Raw genomic sequence first — 19837 nt, 5'->3', positions numbered from 1 at the left:
AGGCTTGGACGCCCACCCCAGACCCGGTAAATTGCAGCCACTGGACGCAAGGTGCACGGGCCGGGAGAGACAACGTGGGCCAAACATTCCTACAAAGCACAAGTTATGCGGCACATCCCGCCACGGTCCGTTTTTAACACCATCCTCCTTGCTATGAAAAGGAGAGAAGACACAAACACGCCGCGGGGCTCTAAGGAAGGAAATGGTACGTTCCCGGCAGGGCTGCTGAACGGAGCGCCCCCAGAAAAGCACTGTCCACAGTGTCTAAGAATAACATAACGGACAGTTTGGTTTTCACCAACTGTCCCCTGACCCTGGGAAGAGCACACGACAAATTCTGACAGCTTATGACTTATCACCAGGCCTGAAAAAGGAAACACTCAGCTCTGGATTCTGGGTGGCACAGAGGCAGCCGGCCCAGTCGGAGCCCAGAAGCGGGCACCATGGGTTCGCCCCATCAGAAGCTCAGCTTCCATTCATGCTTACAAAGTCCCACTGCAGCCAGGATCCTGGGGGGACGCCCGAGACCGGCCTGCAGCCCCGGCCCCGTCTACCGAGGTCTGCCTGGAAATGCAGGGGTGACTCCCTGCTGCCCCTCTGTGGGGCCCCCTGCTCTCCCTGGGGAGCACAGAGCTTTCCAACGGGCCCCCCCCCAGTCAAGACCTGCCACACGCCTTTTAAACATCCAGAAAAAGCCTCTAAGAGGACAGAAAGTGACATAAAGGCTTTGGAATCAGCATTCTGATCCCACAGCCCGTGCTGGTCACTCCGGCATCCTGTCCTCCCTGGCCCCCCACAAAGCCGCAGCCCGGGGTACCTTCCTGCAAAAAGGGCTCAGCAGGCCCAGCAGCGTGAGGCCCAGGGGACACCTGCGGGGTTTAGAGCCAGATGTGCAGAGACACAGGCCCCGTGAGCCACGCTCAGCCTGCAGGAAAACGGCAGGTCAGTGCTTCCCGGATCCCTGCTTGAAATGAAGAGCGTTCCAAGATGAAAAGCAAACACAGAGTGAAATGGAAGCTGCATTCTACAAACTGAAACGTGGTGGTGGAGACTCCGATGCTGTTACAGGGTCGCCATCCTGCCCCTGAAAGTGGGCGGAAGGAGGTTTCACTCCAAAAACCTGTCCTCCAGAGTCACCGCCAGGAGAAAGCCGGCACCGGGACTGGCAATGCCCCAGTCAGGCTGCAACGTGAGTGATTCCCCACGGGAGGCAGGAACAGGCCACGGGCCCCACAAACGTGCAGACTCACACCACGGCTACCCGAGGCGGGGGCAACAGGCACGGTCCTGACCCCGGTGTCCGTCCTTGAGGGCCCGACCCTGGCTGTCCGGGGACACACATGGTCTGACAGCAGGGGGACGGCATCCGGGGGCGGCCACCGAGCAGAGGGCAGCCGCAGGTGGGAGCGAACACCGTGAGGACCAAGCTGCAGGTCCCCCAAAGCCAGCAGCACGTCCCTCCCATGGGGGATGGAGGAGGCAGGGAAGTCACCAGCAGGGGTGTGAGGAGCCCTCCCGGCCAGAACCCGGGGCTTGGTTAACGAAGGAGTGGGCAGCGGAGAGGTGACTCGGAGAAGGGACCTCGTCTCTTGGATGGACTGTGTGGTCTCTGGCCTGGAGCTGGAGCACGGCCCCCAGCAGGGCCAGGGAAGTCCCCAAAATCCGCCTGCGCGGAGTCCACACTGCCGGGCGCCAGCACAGACCACACGGGCTCCCAGCAGCAGCCGCAGTGAGCACCTGGCTGGCGATCCCAAGAAGGAGCACCCACCATGGTGTCCAGGGAGCACGAAAAGACCCCAGCAGGGAGCAAGGACACCAGCCCAGCACGCGCTCCCTGACACCAGCGCCCGTGGATGCCCCGTCCACCAGGACCTGGCAGCCGAGGCTGGGACAGGGCGGGAACGTGGCACAGGACCACAGGCGTCTGCAGATTCCAACAGATGCGCCTGCGGCCTGAGGGCAGGAGAGTGAGGGGTCCGGGAGAAGAGCGTTCCGGGAAGCAGCAGGAGCGCAGGTGCGGGCAGGCCGGGGAGGGTGTGGGGCGCCCCGCAGCTGGGAGGGCCATGCCAGACACACAATGCGGGCATATTCTGAACGGCTCGGAATGTGCACGTTGCCGGGCGAAAGACGGCACTGTGTCCAGACAAGGAAGTCGTGAACGGAGCCCTTAGCTCACAGCGAGGGTGAATGAAGAACGCAGAGTTAGCGCCTTCTAGAAAGAAGCCAGGGCTGCTGTCGACACAGGCCAGCGGCAAGCCGCCCGCGTCCCGAGCTGTCTGTGGAGGGGACACGGCTTCCATGACAGAAGTGATGACAGGTGACCCGGAGTGCACGGGAGCCACAGGCGGCAGTGCAAGGGTATGCGAGCTGGTCCACAGCACGCGGGCAGCCTAGAAGGAGTCACCAGGTCCCCCCGGCGGGGAGGTCAGCAGGTCGGGAAGCAGAGCCCGCGCAGAGAGGCAGGGGGATCACGCTGCCATGCCACGGGCTGTCACTGTGGGACCACACCCCAGGGGACCACCCAAGAGGACCACCAAAGTCCTCCCTGGGATGAGCCTGGGCCGCAGCCAGCACGTACCAAGGCAGGATGCCAGGGACACAGGGAATGTGGTGGCCAGACAAGTGGGAGTCTGGGAGCCCCTGGGAGGAGCCCCGGAGCCGGCCAGAGTCAAGGCGGGAAGGCCAGGCTCCGCTGACCTTGTAGAAGCTCTCCCAGGTTAGACCCAGGCTGCGTGAGGGGCACAAGCGAAGCCAATTAAATGGGATTTGTGTGCTCAGCAGGGAAGAGCCCATTCTCAGGAAGAGAATGTGGAAAGTACAGCATCCTCTCCTGTCGTTTAAACACTTAGGGAATGAGACGCACAGGGATTGGCGCTATTCTGTATCCGTGACACAGCTGGGTTAGCAGAATAAGGATGCTGACAGCAGAGAAAACCGTCTCCAGAGATATGCGCCGCTCCAAGTTACCCCAAGCACTCCGACGGGACACACTCCCTCTAGAAGCCCCGGGGCCCGACTCCCTCCAGCTGCTGAACCCCGTTCTCAAACCTTCACAGGGGATGTCCACATTCTGATTGTGTAGAGAAAGAGAGGAAGGCCCGAGCCTCTGTGGCTACCACAGGGCAGTCACACTCGTACCCCGGTGTCCTTGCCCCACGGTCTCACGGGGTGCTTCCCACAGCTGTGCCTAGAAAGGTCCATGGCCTCCTCCTGCTGTCCCAGAAGGAGGGCAGGCGTGAGGAAAGGAGTCCCCCCAGTGCAGAGTTTCAGGGAGCGGTGATTCTCATCACTAACGCTTGAGAGAGAAAAATGACACACCAACTGCTCCTTCTTGGTTTTTTTGTCCACATTCAAACCCGGCCCCAGGGCAGCCCGACCTCGATGTCCCGTCTCCCACCCTACACTGGGCACCCGCACACCCCTGCGAGCCAGCCTGCTTGGACGGACCCACAAGTCCCCAGCTCGGGCTCAGGTGCATGGACAACCCAAGGAACCGTGTGGGATCCCCTCCACGGAAGGTCCTCTTCACACTAGGGGAGTCCAGGAACACCCTGGAATTAATTTGCTAAAAATACGTCAAACCACGAGCACTACCATTCCTCCCACCACGTCCCGCAGACACAAGGGACAAAGGGCAGAGGCAAAGCTGTCACACGGGCCTCCACCAGGCAGTGTCTACAAAGGATCATAAGACAGCACAGACCAAATGTGACACGGTGGGAAAGAACATTCTCAGAGGAACCTTCCAGAAGGCACAAGTGTAAGTCACCGCACCACACCACGCACGGATTCCCGTACTTTTGTGATGAATTAAAACCATGAAACGGGCTCTCACCGAGCTGACGGCAGAGTCTGAGCTGGGGCTTGTGAGCAAAACCGGTGACCGAGGCAGGAGCAGGAGCCTCACCACAGGCTCGTGCCCGCGATGCTGGCATCCATCACAAACCAAGTCATCCCCCAAGGCCCAGAGCCTCACTACCAGCCAAGTTCCGGAGATGCGCCCCAAGCTCTGCCGGCATCTCCCAAGGAGTTCTGAGAAGTCTGAGTGACGCCAAGAAGCTGCGGGTCACTCGGGGGACAAAGGACCCGGGAGGGGCTGGCGGGTCCCAGGCCCTCACGCATCCTTCCTGGTTCAGACCCAGACACTGCAGGGGTGGGCCATGGGCTCCGGCCAGAGAAGAACAGGAGGGCACGAGCTGGGGGATCTGGAGGCTTCAGAACAGGGGTGCCAGGCACACGGGCCAGCACAGAGCATGAAGCACACACAGAGCTGGGGACTCTGAAACCCGACGCTCTGACCGCTGGGACGCGCGGGCTGTGTGACAGCAGCCCCCATCCACTGGATGGAAGCGGGGAGGGGCTGACGAACCACACCTGGGGCACAGCAGAGAAGACAGCTGTGTGGAGATCCAGGGGACCGGCAGACGAATCTCCCGGCTAAAACTCCTCACTTACGCCAGTGGCACCGGCTGTACCCTGGACCCACATCCGTGGTGGTTTCTGAGGACCCCGCAGGCTCTGGGCCTTGTGGCAGAGGGGCCACCTAGCAAACACGGTCTTCAGCAGGTCATTGCGGCTCCTGAACCACAGTCAGAACTCAGGGGCCACCGGTGCGTGAGGCCAGCAGAGACAGTGGCAGGATGGGGCCGCCACTGCCTGGGTTCCAGACGTGGGAGGCTCTGGAGGGAGGGCGGTTGGGGAGGGCCGTGCCTCAACCTTCAGAGAGAGGAACAGTGTGCCGGTCGCAGCTCGCGGCTTCTGTTGAGAGGCTGGAGGCCTCCCAGCTTGGCCACCACATGACAGCTACATGGGGACAAGGCACAGAGGTTCCTGAAGCCGCCCAGGGCTCCCTCCTCTCCCAAAGCGGGCTCCCACCTCACCAAGGGGGCCAGCCCTGGGGTCCCATCAAAGCACATCCAGAAAAGAGAAGAAGCCAGCTGGACATCCATGTTATGCAAGGGACAAAGGGGCCTAAGGACAGAGCCCTGGCTTTGGAGACACATGGCAGGGGGCTCAACGTGAGCCCAGCGTGGGGACCCTCCACGAGATGACTGCTCCCTACCACCACGCGTGGCTCCAGCCCCACCAACTCACTGCGCTATCCCAATGCGGGGCCTTACGTTTGCAAAACAACAGAACAGCACATTCTGTGTGGTGGTCGGCATACCCTGTGCTCCTGACCGATGGCTCCCGTAACAGCAGTGTGTGGTCTGGGCGGATGGGGAAGGGACCCGTGCCCGAGCCATGGGGCGGACGGCGTGGATTCCCACTTCCGCAGAGCTCCCACCCACTTGCCAAAGCCCACCGGGACCCCACCTCTGCCATACTTGGGGGGTCCCACCTGGACCCCATCACCAGCCTCCCGACAATGGCTTTCTCCTCCTTCCCGTGCCTCATGCCCGTGAGTTAGCCAGTGGTCAGTAAAAACCAGCTCACACCGCCCAGGCAGCTCACAAGGCTCCAGAAAACAGCACAGCCTCCCAGCGAGCAAAGTATTTGCAACCCCAGTACTCCCCAGCCATTAAACCTAAATTATTTGCCTTCCCTAAAACCTAAATAATCAAGATTACCATAATTAACAGCTAAGAGCAAGCTGTCTTCACGTCAGACTGTGCACCGATTGCTCACCCATTGCGCACAGAGAAAAACCACAGCCCCGGGGGGCTTGTCCCAGCGCACAAGAAGCCCCCATTGGGACACGGGATCACAGCCCACGTCTCTGCCTTTCTGTGCCCTCTGGGCCCAAGACCTCGCCGGAGGGGCCATACTGCCCATCGGCCAGGAAGACCGTGACCTCAGTCCATGGTGGCAGCAGTCGAGGTCCCCGCTCTGCCTCGGCTTCCCTGCCTGAGCCCCCAGCCCCCAGCCTCCAGCCCCCGGCTCGGCCCCAGCTCTGCAGGACGGCTCTGTCCTTGGTGAAGCCGGTACAGCAGGCTTCACCGCACACTCACACACTCGGCCTCTGTCACTCCTTCCGCGTCCCCACCAAGTCTGCAGACGTCACAGAAGGAACCCACAGCTCGTGCCTTCCCCAAGCCAGTAAGCAGTCGGGCCGGGTCGGACGTTAGGCTAAAGCCTGTGCTCTAAACTGAAGCATTGCGGTTGTCTGCCGGAAACCCAGGGAGCCCCGGGCCTGAGGCAGCCTGCGTGTGACACGCACTTGCGCTGAGCAAGGACCCACGCTGTCGGCGAGAGCCGCGTCTCAGCTCCTGGCAGATGGAGAGGCCCTGCTTATCTCCAGCGGCGGCTGGGAATGTATGGCCGCTCTGCGCCCCGTGGTGACGGTGTTACGGTTCTGGAATCAGAAGGGGCTTTGTTATTGCTGGTGGCATTCCCTCCTGCCACTCAAAGCTGGGTTATCAAGAAAAATGAATGCGGATACATTTCCCCCAGCCCCGATCCACTGAGAGAAAACGCTTATCTACCTCTTAGCAAAATGCCAATTACTGCGGCCAGAAATGCCATCATCGGTGATAGCTAAGACTTCTGGAATATTCTTGGAGCCAAAGAATTCAATCCTCCAAGGAGCCAGCCCTGGGCCGCCTTCAAGACGTGGTGCCGACAGCGGGGGAGGGGCTGCTCAGTTCTCCACTGCCAACCAGCAGTGGCCAGGCTGGCCATACAGCCCGGCACATCTCAACCCTCCCAGCGTGCGGGCAGGGGCCCTCCGGGAAACCCAGACAATGCGTGTGCTCTGACACGTCACTCAGAAGCACACAGCACACACGGGAGAGCAGCGCATTTACAGACAAAGCCAAGATTAGAAACGAGCACCCCGGTGTGTGCCCCAGCAAGGAACACCTGGCCTCGGCCAGAAAGGGGCCCCTCCGGAGCGAGACCAGAAGGGAAGCAGATATGCCCCGAGGTCCCACCACGGGTGCCTGTTCCTAAAACCACTCGCACCCACATCCGCGACATCTCAGAGCGGGGAATCGCAGCTTCAGAAGGCACGGCAGGGGTGCTGCTGGCCGCGGGGCAGGGTGACGGTGAAGCGCAGGGCTCTGTACCATGCTTTCCACTTCTCCTGCGTTCCAAATCCCCCATCGTGGAAAGTTTAAAAAGAAAAAGTATTTAATCTCTTTCTAGAAAAAACACAAAGGGCCAGAGTAGCCCGGAGTTCTTGCCGACTGTGTGTGTGCGTGTGTGTGCATGAGTGAACAGACGTCTGCGTGAATGTGGTGTGTGAAGTGTGTGAGTGCAAATGTGTGAACTGTGTGCATGCATACATGTGTGCCCACGTGCGTGTGAACTGTGTGTGCACATGCTTGTGTCTGTGCGTGTGCGTGTGCTCCAGCATGGGTGTGAACTGTGTGTGTGCTCTCGCACACGTGTGGATTGTCATGTGTGAGTGCATATGCTTGCTTATGTTCCTGCATGGGTGTGAACCGTGCATGCGCGTGTGTGTGCGTGCGTGCACGCGTGTGGCAGGGAGGGAGAAGGGATTCGGGATTCCCCCCCCCAACAGAACTCATCGCGAGGAGCCAGTCCACAGCAAACGAAGCAAGCTTCCAGCGCACACTTCTGCACACACTCTCTAAAACCCCATCTTCCTAGGCCTCCAGCCCTGGGGCAGCCTGCAGGATATGTGAGAGGCTCCCACCGAGGCAGGACCGGCCAGTCAGAGGGGACAACGCATGTGCTCCTGGAAAATGTGGGAGGTGCAGATGTGTGACCCGGGCAGAATCCCAGGCCTCCGTCCCGGGGTGCCCACAGCTGTCCACCCGCCAGCTCCAGGCCTCCTCACTGCTCCACTAGTCCAAGTCCTAACCCGACCAAGCAGCCCAGGCCTACAGCGCTTCAGGGGGCCCTCAGCAATGCAGCCCCTCCAAGGAACTCGAAAACCAGGGAAACTTCCCCAAGTCAGGCCTCGACTTCCCTGACAGCCTGACCATCTCACCAACCCAAGAAAACGGCCCTAAAGCAGCCCCCAAATCCTCAAGTCCAGGTACACGCCCCAAGCCCTGTGCCCACTGCACCCCAGTGCCACGGTGCAACCGTGAGAGAGAAGGGGCATCTGCTGGGGGGTGAGGGGAGGGCCAATCACCAAATTCTTATCTGAAACCAGATTCTTAGCGTCCCCTTCCACAGTTAGAGCACAGAACCACAGCGCTACAGCTCCCTCCCGAGATGACACGTATGCGTCCTGCCTAGGCGTCTGGCAGCCCCTTCTCGCGCGTTCCGCGCCCGTGGCCGCTGGCCAAGGCGGCAGAGGCCACTGCGGGGCGCGGCCCTCAGGAAGCAGCAGCTTACCTTGGCTTCACATGGCTTGTGGCAGGAGCACTCGCAGGCTGGAAGAGAGAGAAAGAAGGGGTGTGCGTTCAGCAGCCTCAGCAGCAACACGCCTCCCACCTGCAAACCGCCCGCCCTCGAAGACCGGGGCAGAGGGAGGTCTGCCCCCGTCACGCGGGGCCGGCTTCAGCGGCGTGCGGGGTGCACCCGGCGGGCAAGGCCCCGGCCGGCCCCCACGGTTGGCAGCGCCGGGAAGACGCCACACCACAACCGCGGGCTCTCCTGGGACCCGGAGGAGAGCCGTGCGGACTCCCAGCCGTGCGGAGCCTCCATGTCGGCCTGCGGATCACAGCTTCTCCCCAAAGAGGGACGGGAAACCTCCCCTTCCCCACCCCCCGGCCTCAGGACTGGTGCCTTTCAACCAGAACCAAGCTGCCCGTTCAGCGCCACACGCCCCGCGCTTCCGGACAGCCTGGGAACGGACTGTCAGAATAAATCCACGTCTAAATTCCCACAGAGGAGTCCCTGCACCCGGGCCATTGTGCGAGCGCAGAGACATGCGTCCGGTCAGAGGCCCAGACAGCGCAGACTTAGAGCCAGAACCAGTGGGGATTTCACAGACCCGCCCTCAGGAGGCTCGGCTGGGCTGCCTGCCAGGGAGCACCCCCCAGGCCCCCGCCATGCGGGTCGGGCCTGCGGGCCTGCCCCGGCCACCGCCAGATGCCAGCATAGAGAAGGCAGGGGTGCAGCTGGGGCGTGGGGGAGGGAACCTGGGCTGGGCATGGGGGGATGGGGCCTTCACAGCCCTCCACAGCCATGCAGCCCAGGGCAGGACCAGTGACCTCTCTGGACCTCAGCTTCTTCTCCCAGCACGACTGTGATGCCATCGAGGGACCCTGGTCTGAGACCACAAACACGATACCAGCGTACACAAGCAGGGTCCTTGAAGAACAAGGCCTCGGGGGGGCAGGAGCCGGGCCCCAAATATGGCTCAGCACTTGGAAGCCCAGAGGTTACTCCCCACCCCCCAACACACACACACCCCATCCTTTTCCTTCCTAGAGCTGGGGATGGAAGCGCTGAACTCCTCAAGGTTCTGCAGGACTGAAGAAGGATAAAGCAGACAAGTAACCTGGCCACTGGCTGGCGGTCACGGGTACCCCGGCAGAGGACAGCCAGCAGCACTATCTTTGCGAGACCTATTTTCCCAATGGTCTTTCTATACCTCCGAGGTCTGGGAGATTATGCACAAAGACAAAGGTTTACTCTGCGTCTCCAAATGGGTGCACTGCACAAAGGCGATGAGTGATTTTCTAATCTAAACAGACTTGCCTTGAATAAAAAGGGCTTCCACGCCAGCCTAGAAACGTAGACAGAAGCACAGCCAGGTCTGGAGGCCAGCGCGAGACCCCGAGGGAGCGAGGACATCATCAGAGGCCCCTGGCCTCCAGGTAAGTGAGAATTAGCAGAAATGCAGGCAAATAATTTCCCTGGCCCCAAAGGATGCTCAGCCCACATGCTGAGTCAGGCAGGCGGCCAGTCTACTGGCAGCCTGGGACGGGGGCGCGACTCTCACGGCCGTCAGACCCCAAGATGGCCTGAGTGACCCGTGGACCCGTGCCCATGTGCAGTCCCTCCCACGGTGGCTCGCGGCTGGTCGACGGATGAGGCAGAACACAGGGCTTACAGACTCCACCCCGAGTCTCAGGCCAGTCCTGCTGAGGACAGCCAGGTGCCGGAGCAGCCCCTGGAGAGGCCCCCATGGGGAGCACCAGCGTACGGCCAGCTGGGGAGGGGTGCTCTGGCCCCAGTCGTGCCTTCAGATGCTGCAGCCTCTCAAGAGTCCCTGAGCCGCACTGCCCAGCCACGTGACTCCCAGATGCCTGTCCCACAGAAGCAGGGAGAGGTGGTGAGTGCTGCCGCCAGGCAGGGCACCAGCTTCTGGAGTAATTCATCTGCAGCAGGAGATACTCACTATGATGGGCCAGAAAGGGCTCTGGTCAGTGGCAAAGTGACAAGTGGTGTGACGCACCCATGGTGGACGGCCAACTCAGCCATAAGAGAGCCCACGGCCAGCGTAGGGTGAAGCCATTACTTTCACAAAGTTTAACTAATCACAGTGACCTCGTGTAAACCAGCCAGGCACTAGGGTGAACCCACTGTTTCCAGGAGGTAGTTGGCAATCCCTAAAGTTTTATGGACGGCCCCTGGGGTTTTCCTCAGAATAGTGGCGATCTGGTGGACAACCTCTGGGGGTTGTGCCTGGCCGTGTGCACGATGCTTTCCCGGGTGCTACTGCTTGGGGTCCTGTAACCACCCCATCAAGTGAAACCCAGCTATGGTCCATCTCCACCCAGCTCCCCACCCAGCCACACATGGCCTTTCCAACACTTACAAATGCTTGAAGTGGGCAGAATCCAGGCCAGGTTTCTAATCCTCTCGCCTACAGACAAAATCAAGCTCCCCAACACGGATCCCCCATGCCGTCACCAGTAGCCCTGCCCCGTCCTCCCATCCCCTTGACCCAGAGCCTCACTCACACTATCTCCATGCACCTCCTTGGCTCTGCTCCACTGTCTCTGCCTAGAACTTCCCACACACCTTCTGTGTTAAGCTGACCTGTTTCTCTCTCCAAGACGAAAGGAGACAGCCACCTTCTCCACCAGGAAGCCCTCCTTTACTCCTCTTAGGCTGGGCTATTGTGTTCCTGAAGCCCCCAGCCTTCCTCCCCAGCCTTTATCCCACTGCCCCTCACTTCATAAATCATCTCTGTGTCCTTCTCCCCCCACCAGACCAAGCTCGTCCAGGACGGTGTCCTTTGCTGGGAAGCACCAGCCTCCTGTAAGAGTGGCAGGAACGGGGGGATGGCAGCAGACACGGGCAGAGTGCCCACCATGTGCCAGCTGTCCCATGGCAACACCTTCCATCACGCAGGCTGGCTGGATTTTCCCTGCACGCAGAGAAAGAGCCACAGACCTTCTGCATGTCTACCGACGGGAGCCTGGGGTCCTTCTATGACACCTCAGATCTTACCCGCCCTGGGTCTGCCTTCAGAACCAGGTGCACACGGGCAGGGGCCCTCCCTCTCTGACAGCCATGCCATGTGATACAGTCCCCAGGGAGAAGGGAGCCCATGGAAAGCACCAGAACTTCCCCCAACAAAGTTCATCCCCAAAACTGCACAAGCCCAAAGGGACACGGTGTACACGTTTACTCCGACTGCCTGCTTCTCCCCAGCATGGGTGCTTGTGCCGTTGTTTCCTTCCAGTTTTCCTGAGTTGTAATTGACAAAATTGTATATATTTAAGGTGTACAACATGATGATTTGATACATGTCTACATTGTTAAATATTTGCCACAATCACGTTAATTATCACATCCATCACTACCTGGGTGTGTGAAGGAAAGAGAGGAAATGCCTAAGATCTATTCTCGTAGCAAACGTCGAGAATCCAGAGAAGTACCGCTCACCACAGTCATCACGCTGCACAGTAGATCCCCTAACTTATCTTGCAACTGAAAGTTCGTGCCCTCAGACCAGCAACTTCCCATTTCCCCCACACTTAACCCTGAAAACCACCATTCTCCTCTGTTGCTCTTGAATTTGAGGTATTTTTGGTTTTGTTTTTTGTTTTTAAGATTTCGCATATACATGATACCATAAAGCGTCTGTCTTTTTCTGACCTATTTCACTTAGTAGTGTCCTCCAGGTTCATCCAAACTATCACAGACTCCGGGGTTTCCCTCTTATATGGCAGAATAATTTTTCATCATTTATATGCCACATTTTCTTTATCCGTTCATCCATCAATGGACACTCAGACTGCTTCTACATCTTGGCTATTATGAACAACATGAGAAAGAGAGGACAGATTTTGCTAATGATTTCCTTTCCTTCGAATACATATGCAGAAGTAGAATTACCAGATCATATGAAATTCTAGGTTTAAAGATTTGAGGACCCTCCATACTGTTTTCTATGGTGGCTGCACCAGTCCACATTCCCACCAACAGTGCACAGCATTCCCTTTCTCCACAACCTCAGCGATACCTGTTCTCTCTTAACTTTTTCATGACAGTAATTCTAACAGGCGTGAGATGATAACTCGTGGTCATCTGCATTTCCCTGATGAAAAGTGATGTTTAGCATCTTTTCATGTACCTGTTGGGCAACTGGATGTCCTCCTGGGGAAAGTGACATTCAGTTCCTTTGCCCATTTCCTAATCCCATTATTTAGTTCTGTACTATTGAGTTGTAGATGTTCTTCATTTATTTTGGATACTAATCCCTCATCAGACATAAGATTTGCAAATATCTTCTCCCATTCTGTAGGATGCCTTCCCATTTTGCTGACGATTTCTTTGGCTGTACAGAAGCTTCTGAGGTTCATACAGTCCTATTTGTTGATGTTTGCTTTTGGTGTCGTATCCAGGAAATCGTTGCAAAGACCAACACCAAGGAGATTTTCCACTGTTTTCTTCAGATCCTTTTATGGGCTCGGGTCTTACATTTAAGTCTTTGATTCCAGCTCAAGTTAATTTTTCTGAGTGGTAAAGAGACAAGTGTAGCTTCATCATTGCCCATCTTCCCAGCACTGCTGCTGGAGAGATTATCCATCCCCATTATGGGCTCTTGGCAACTTTGTCAAAAATAGTTGATCAAACGTGTGCGGGTTCACTTCTGGCTTCCCGATACTGTTCCATTGGTCTATGTGCCTATTTTTATATCAGAACCACACTGTTCTGATCACTACAGCTTTGTAATATAGTTTGAAATCAGGTGTGTAAAACCTCCAACTCCATTCTTTCTCAACAGTGCTTTGGCTATTTGGGGTCTTTTGTGATCTCATCTGAATTCTAGGGTTGTTTCTATTTCTATAAGAAATGCCATTGGAAGTTTGATAGAGATTGTGTTGAATTTGCTAATTACCTTGGGTTGCATGGCCATTTCAACAATATTAATTCTTCCAACGCAACAACCTGGAAAAGCTTTCCATCTGTCTGTATGCTCCTCCGTGTCTTACAGTTTCCAGAGTGTAGGTCTTTTACTTTACTGGTTCAACTTATTCCTAAGTATTTTAATGTTTTTGATGCCCCTGGAAATTAGGTTCTGTTCTTAATCTCTCTCTCGGATAGTTCACTGTTGGTGTTCAGAAACAACCAATTTTTGTATGTCGATGTTCTCTCCTGTCACTTTACCCTATTCACTTATTAGTTCTAACAGTTTTTTTGGCGGACTCTCCAGGGTTTTATACGTATTTGTTTCTAATACTGGACTTTTATAAATTCTAGGCAACATTCAGTTGTATGAACAGTCCTGAATTACTGTGTTAACAAAAATCATTTTTAAAAACTCCAATGGTCCGTATAAGGAGCAGAATCTGTGCGGGTTTTAAGAGACTCTCTGCCCCATTCCCAGATGAAAATCAACACGTTCATCTCAACATTTCTGGGCCCATCACTACGTCATTTTCTAAGGCCATGACTCTGCCTCCTGAAACCATGACTGACAGTTCTAAATGTAGATGTTATCAAATACAAGCATTACACAAATATCTTCATTATAGTTTTCCTGGCATCCCATTACTTCCACTTACATGAAAATGAAATGAATCCCATTAATCCTAAATGCAAAAATGTCCCTTTCACTAAAAAACAACAACACACACTTGCCTCATTACTCTCATGGCCTTTTGCTCTGTCGCGGCCCTTGTCCAATTTCTTCCTGCTGAAAGCATCAGCACATCCTCCAGGCTGAAGTGCAGAGGCCCGACACCCTGGGGCTCAGTTTCCTCACCTGAGACACAGGTGGTCAGGACAGTAGAACACACCGTGCAGAACAGGGCCAGCTGGGAGCTCCTCGGATGCACTGAGCGCAACCGCTTCTATTACTGTTCCTGGTTCAGAGCCACACGAATGCACCAGCTCTGTTCTCCACACACCTCCTCTTTGTGTCTTCTCTGCAGTTCAATGTCCCTCACTTCTGGCTGCTGAGCACCCAGTAAACAGCAAGGCCAGAATCTTCCACCCAAGGCCAAACTCACGGGCCATTGGGACATTCTTTCTGCTTCCACGGACCTCTCTCCACATAACCCTCATGTGACCCTGTATCCATGTCACCCCGAACTCTCCTCCAGCAGCTGCCTGAACACCCTCACGATACAGCGAGTGCCTACTCTCTTGGTTTTCCACTGGTTTGTGCCTCTGGGTCACAACCCATCACCACTTCGCACACCTGACACCTCTGCACATAAGCACATGACCCAGGGAGACAACACACCCACACACGTAGCAAAAGACACCTAATGTCTCCTGAGAACCACCACATACTCAGTACATAGTTTCAGGACACACTGCTTAACCAGTATTCTTTTCTCACATTTTTACAATTCCATGAGACCAGCTGGGACATGCGCACTGAGAGTTCCTCTGCGTGGTGGAGCTTGGGAGAAGCACTTGTGTGGGTGGAGGCTGGCAGCTGACCGAGCTGCCTTCTCAGGAAACACCACTTTTGTCTGAAAGAACGCCAGGCAAAGAATGCGTGCTCATCAGTCTCACCAGTGAACAAAGCACGCCTGCTGCGGGGAGGAAAACAACGGACAGACAGCATTTGGCCGATGACGAAATTTGAAATTTCAAGTGAAAATTACCATTTGGGGAGACATGCATCCATGCCCATGAGCTTGACAAGTCCTACACTTTTCTGATAGACTCGACACTAAAATGAACAAATAGGGGAAGGGGGGGGTTCTTGATATTTTTTTTTTAAGATTTTATTTATTTACCTGACAGAGACCACAAGTAGGCAGAGAGGCAGGCAGAGAGAGAGAGGAGGAAGCAGGCTCCCCGACAAGCAGAGAGCCCGATGCAGGGCTCGATCCCAGGACCCTGGGATCACGACCTGAGCCAAAGGCAGAGGCTTTAACCCACTGAGCCACCCAGGCGCCCCGGTTCTTGGTATTTTATAACAAATGTGTTAACATCCAGAAAACTCTGCTGAACTCATTGAACCAGCATTTTCCAAATGACCACCGTATGGTGTCCCACAGTCACGCCTGGCTGTATACATACACTCAAAGGGCCAGATAGGCTCATGGATCTTAACAGAACTGAGTAGGGAAAGTCACTGACACGGTTCCAGATTCAACACTGAAACTAAGCTTTAAGAAACATCACTTGGGTCTTGGTTTGGTACCCAAAGAGAATACCCACAGTAGTCTGAAAAGGTCTTCAAAATGCTTCCTTTTTCAAATACATACCTGCACAAGGCTGGATCTCCCTCAAATACTTGAGCCGAAACACCATGTTTCTTTTGGTTCATTTTAGGTATCAACTTCACTAGGCTACCAGATGCTCAGATATCTGGTCGCACATATTTTTGAACATGTCTGGGTGTGTCTGGGAGGGTATGTCTGGATGAGCTTAATATCTGAATCTGAAGCCATAAGTGAGAGAAACAGATTGCCCTCCCAGGCCAGGGTGGGCCTCATCTAATCTGGCGAGGAACCAAATAGAACAAAGGGCAGAGTAAGAAAGAATTCTTTCTGCATGACTATCTTTGACCTGGGACATAGGTGTTCTCCTGCTTCTGAACGTGGACTCGGACAGGAGCTAAGCACCAGGTCTCCAGCTTGCCAAGTGCAGATCTTGGGCCTTCACAGTCTCCTTAACCATGTGAGCAGACTCCTTCTGAAAAATCCCATTGGTTCTGTTTCTCTGGAGAATCCTGCCTAATACAAGGGTGGAACAGGTTGAATGCAGAAGCAGATAGGAGGTTCTAGCCTCTCTATTAAATCATGCATAACAGAAGCACAGAATATACACAGATAAATACACCCGAAAACATCAGTCTTCTCCTATTCCAGAATGAGAAGCACAACAAAGTGATATCAAAGATTCCTTTCTGCCATGTAAAAAAAGAATTTACCAAAGCAATTAAAAAAAAAATTGTGGGGTGCCTGGGTGGCTCAGTTGGTTAAGCAACTGCCTTTGGCTCAGGTCATGATCCTGGAATCCCAGGATTGAGTCCCGCATCAGGCTCCCTGCTCAGCAAGGAGTCTGCTTCTCTCTCTGACCCTCCCCCTTCTCATGCTCTCTCTCTTTCTCTCTCTCTCTCAAATAAATAAAATCTTTAAAAATAAAATAAAATAAAATAAAATAAGATAAAATAAAATAAAATAAATTACATATCTATAAATAAAATATTGGGTAGCTATTGAAACACTATGATTTCTAAAAATCTAACATGTGACAATACTTATAATAGGCAAGAGGAAGAGATGTTAAGCTACATAAGCTAAAAAATACTCTGTAAAAACAGACATGACTAATGGACTTATCCACACGTGAGCACTCTGGGCAGGACAGAGGTGTCACCCCAACTCAGGTAAACGAAAACAGACCTTCCCATACATCTCCCTGGAAAAACTAGCTAGCTCATGAAAAATAACAGAAACAGTGCAAGTTCCAGATGAATCAACCATGAAACTGGATCAGAACTGGAAAAACAGAAGGAATATTAGAATAAAATACACAGAACATCATGGCCACAGAGAAGGGAAAGTGACTTAAATAACAATGAAACACAGAGATTAAATGAAGTAATGGGTAGGTTTGAACAAGCCGTGCCTTAAAACTTCCCGGAGATAAACACTCCACAGACAGAACCAGGCACACAACTGCCCGGAAGGTTTGCCACGCAGAAGGTCTAACACGGTAAGAGCCTCACCTGCCCATGGGTCAAAGTCCATCAAAGGTTGGCAAATGTTCTGCCTGATGTCACGGATAAAATGATTAATATTTATAGGATAATGAATTCTTTGAATTCAAGAAGGAAAGATAATAAATAATCTAATTTTTACAAAATATTTGTGGGCGCCTGGGTGGCTCAGTCGGTTAAGCGTCTGCCTTCAGACGAGGTCATGATCCCAGAGTCCTGGGATCAAGTCCTGCATCAGGCTTCTTGCTTTGCAGGGAGCCTGCTTCTTCCTCTCCCTCTCCCACTCCCCCTGCCTGTGTTCCCTCTTTCACTGTGTCTCTGTCAAATAAATAAATAAAATATTTTAGTAAATAAAATATTTTAGTAAATAAAATAAAATGAACACCACAGACACCACAGTGTCCACGTAGAGGCTCAACCTCAAGTAATAACCAGGTGAATGAAAAATACAATCAAGGGAGATACCACTTTTTTGTGAGTCCGTCAACTTGCAAACATGGAAACATGGAAATCCACCAAGCAACAAGTGACAGAGCGAGGGGAGCTCAAGGCCACAGGGTGCAGATGGGAGCCCGTTCCCGCCCCACACTCAGCAGAGCCCTGCGTCCGAGAGGGCCCAGGGTCCGCGGTGCGTGTGCTTCTCATAGGTCTTCCAGGCCTCGATGACACACACATCCAGTCCGCCGGAGCGCTGTCTCCACCACCACACACCAGCTCCTGTGCCACACAGGGGTTTCCAAAGCCCGGGGTAAGAATCCTGGCTCCCGCCGCACCAGCCACAGTCCAGAGCATCTGGCTCTAAAGCACCAGACATTTTTACATGTTGTCTTGGAACTGCTATTCTTCCAAATGTCTGCAGGAGCCTCGGGAATCCAGGCCACTGTCTTACAGGCCCGTCGGAAGCTTTTATACAACACTCCGCACATATTTACCACGGGAGAGATGAGCCCTTGCTTCCCAGCTTCTTGCCCATCTACACTCAAGTTCACCAGCTTCTCTGGGTTCCCAGTAACTGGCTACACAGACAGGAGGGGACCAGAGGCCCCAGCACAGGGCAGCCTGCCCTAACAGTCACTGCTCAGCCACGCTGCTCTCTCAGTTGACTTGTTGGTCCTAATGGCCACCATGTCCTAGGGCTGTGACACAGCGTCTGGCACAAAAAAAGCACCTACCATATGTACCTCCCGATCTGCCGTCTACCCAAGTCTTCATCAATAATCGCTTAGTATACTGTGGACCATGATGGCCTCACAGACAGGATTCCCCCCTCAAACTATGAGCCCCTCCCAGAGAGAATGTCCCCTTCAGATGGGTCTCCTTCCTCAGACTATGAGTGCCTCCTCACTGACAGACTCCTCCCTCAGACTGTTAGAGTCTCCTCACAGACAGGACTCCCCCTTCAGACCATGAGTGCCTCACAGACAGGATGCCGCCCTCAGACTATGAGTGCCTCCTCACAGAGATGATGCCCCCTCAGACTGTGAGAGTCTCCTCACAGACGGGTCTTCCCCCTCAGACATGAGTGCCGCCTCACTGACAGGACTCCTCCCTCAGACCATGTTCCCCTCACAGACGGAACCCCCCCCACTCAGAGCATGAGCTCCTCACACACGAGGCACAGCTTTCTCATCCTCTCATTTTAGGAAGTGCTTAACACACAGTTTGTTTACTGAAGGGGAAAAGTCATCACCAGATCTTCCTTACAAAACTCCCTCATTCTACTTTCCTCTGGCCTCCTTGTTGCTCCCTTTCTCAACCTTCACCTCCTCGGGCTCCTCCCTAGAGGGTCCCTCAATGCAGCATTCCTTCCTTCTCTATCACTTTTCCATTCCAGTCTGTTCTGTCCTATTTCACAATGAGATCCAAGCAAACCCTTTGCAACGGGATCACTTCTGCTTGGTCTGACCCTGCACCCTCCAAGACCATCCCCCTCTGGGGGCCAAAATCTCCCTGAACTCACATCTCTCAACACCCACTCAGTACCAGAACACCGAGATAACCTGCACCACAGCCTCCTGCTGCCTCACCTACATTATGACCAGGTTGGGTTCAGAAAAGCATCATCAGTGACAACTTGAAAGCATCATTACTTCAAACCACCCAAGGGAACCTGGTGGAGCAGTGAGAACAGGTTACCACAGAGCCCTAACTGGTGGCAAGGGCACAGAGCTGGGGTGGCATCAGCAGGGTTCTGGGCGGCATGAGGTGAGCCACAAGCAGACACTTAACCATATCACCACCCTCACTGCCATCTTGGTCTTTTCCTGTAAGGTTCCAGAATCAGGGATAAGAAAGCCTCTATGCCAAGCATCCCAGCTTCATAAAAATGAAGCTTTTTCTCCTAATCTTGCTACATATGAAATATGAGGTAAATCAGGAAGTTAAATATGAAAGTAAGGGACTTGAAGGTCAAGAATGAGCCAGAAAAGGAATAGCACAAATAGGAGCATGAGTCACAGAACACACCCCCACCTTTCTCTACCATCACCATCACCACCAGCAGCACCATCATCATATCGCTGTCAACACCACCACCACCAGCATTATCACCAACACTATCATCAAGGTCACCACCGTCATCACCAACATCACCAGCAGCAGCATCTTCTTCCTCCTCACCATCATCATCATCTTCATCATCACATGACCATCATCATCGCCATCTTCATTGTCACCACCACCATCACCATGATCATCATTACAATCAGCATTATCATCCACACCATCACTAACGTCACCACTGTCGTCATCATCCGCATCATTATCATCATCCCCATGATCATCAATATCACCACCATCATCACCACATCATCATCATCACCACCACCACCATCATGATCATCATTACAATCACCATCACCACCAATGTCACCATCATCATCACTGTCA

At 54.2% G+C, this 19837-nt stretch overlaps 1 protein-coding gene across 2 annotated transcripts in view; it reads right to left on the bottom strand.

The window, feature by feature from the left end:
- Positions 1-19837, bottom strand: part of LOC111157076 (tensin 3) — a 201714-nt gene that overhangs the window by 137616 nt on the left and 44261 nt on the right. The window contains exon 3 of one of the 2 annotated variants that reach the window (XM_022518299.1): positions 8251-8288. In XM_022518299.1, coding sequence (XP_022374007.1) covers positions 8251-8288 — 38 coding nt within the window. Of the gene's footprint in view, positions 1-8250; positions 8779-19837 lie in introns of those variants that run through there. The other variant, XM_022518300.1, reaches the window with a different exon arrangement.

Source organism: Enhydra lutris, unplaced genomic scaffold (genome assembly GCF_002288905.1).
Source record: "Enhydra lutris kenyoni isolate GAN:26980312 unplaced genomic scaffold, ASM228890v2 scaffoldscaffold51, whole genome shotgun sequence".
Classification (NCBI taxonomy): Eukaryota; Metazoa; Chordata; class Mammalia; order Carnivora; family Mustelidae; genus Enhydra; species Enhydra lutris.
This window is presented reverse-complemented; position numbering and strand designations above follow the sequence as displayed.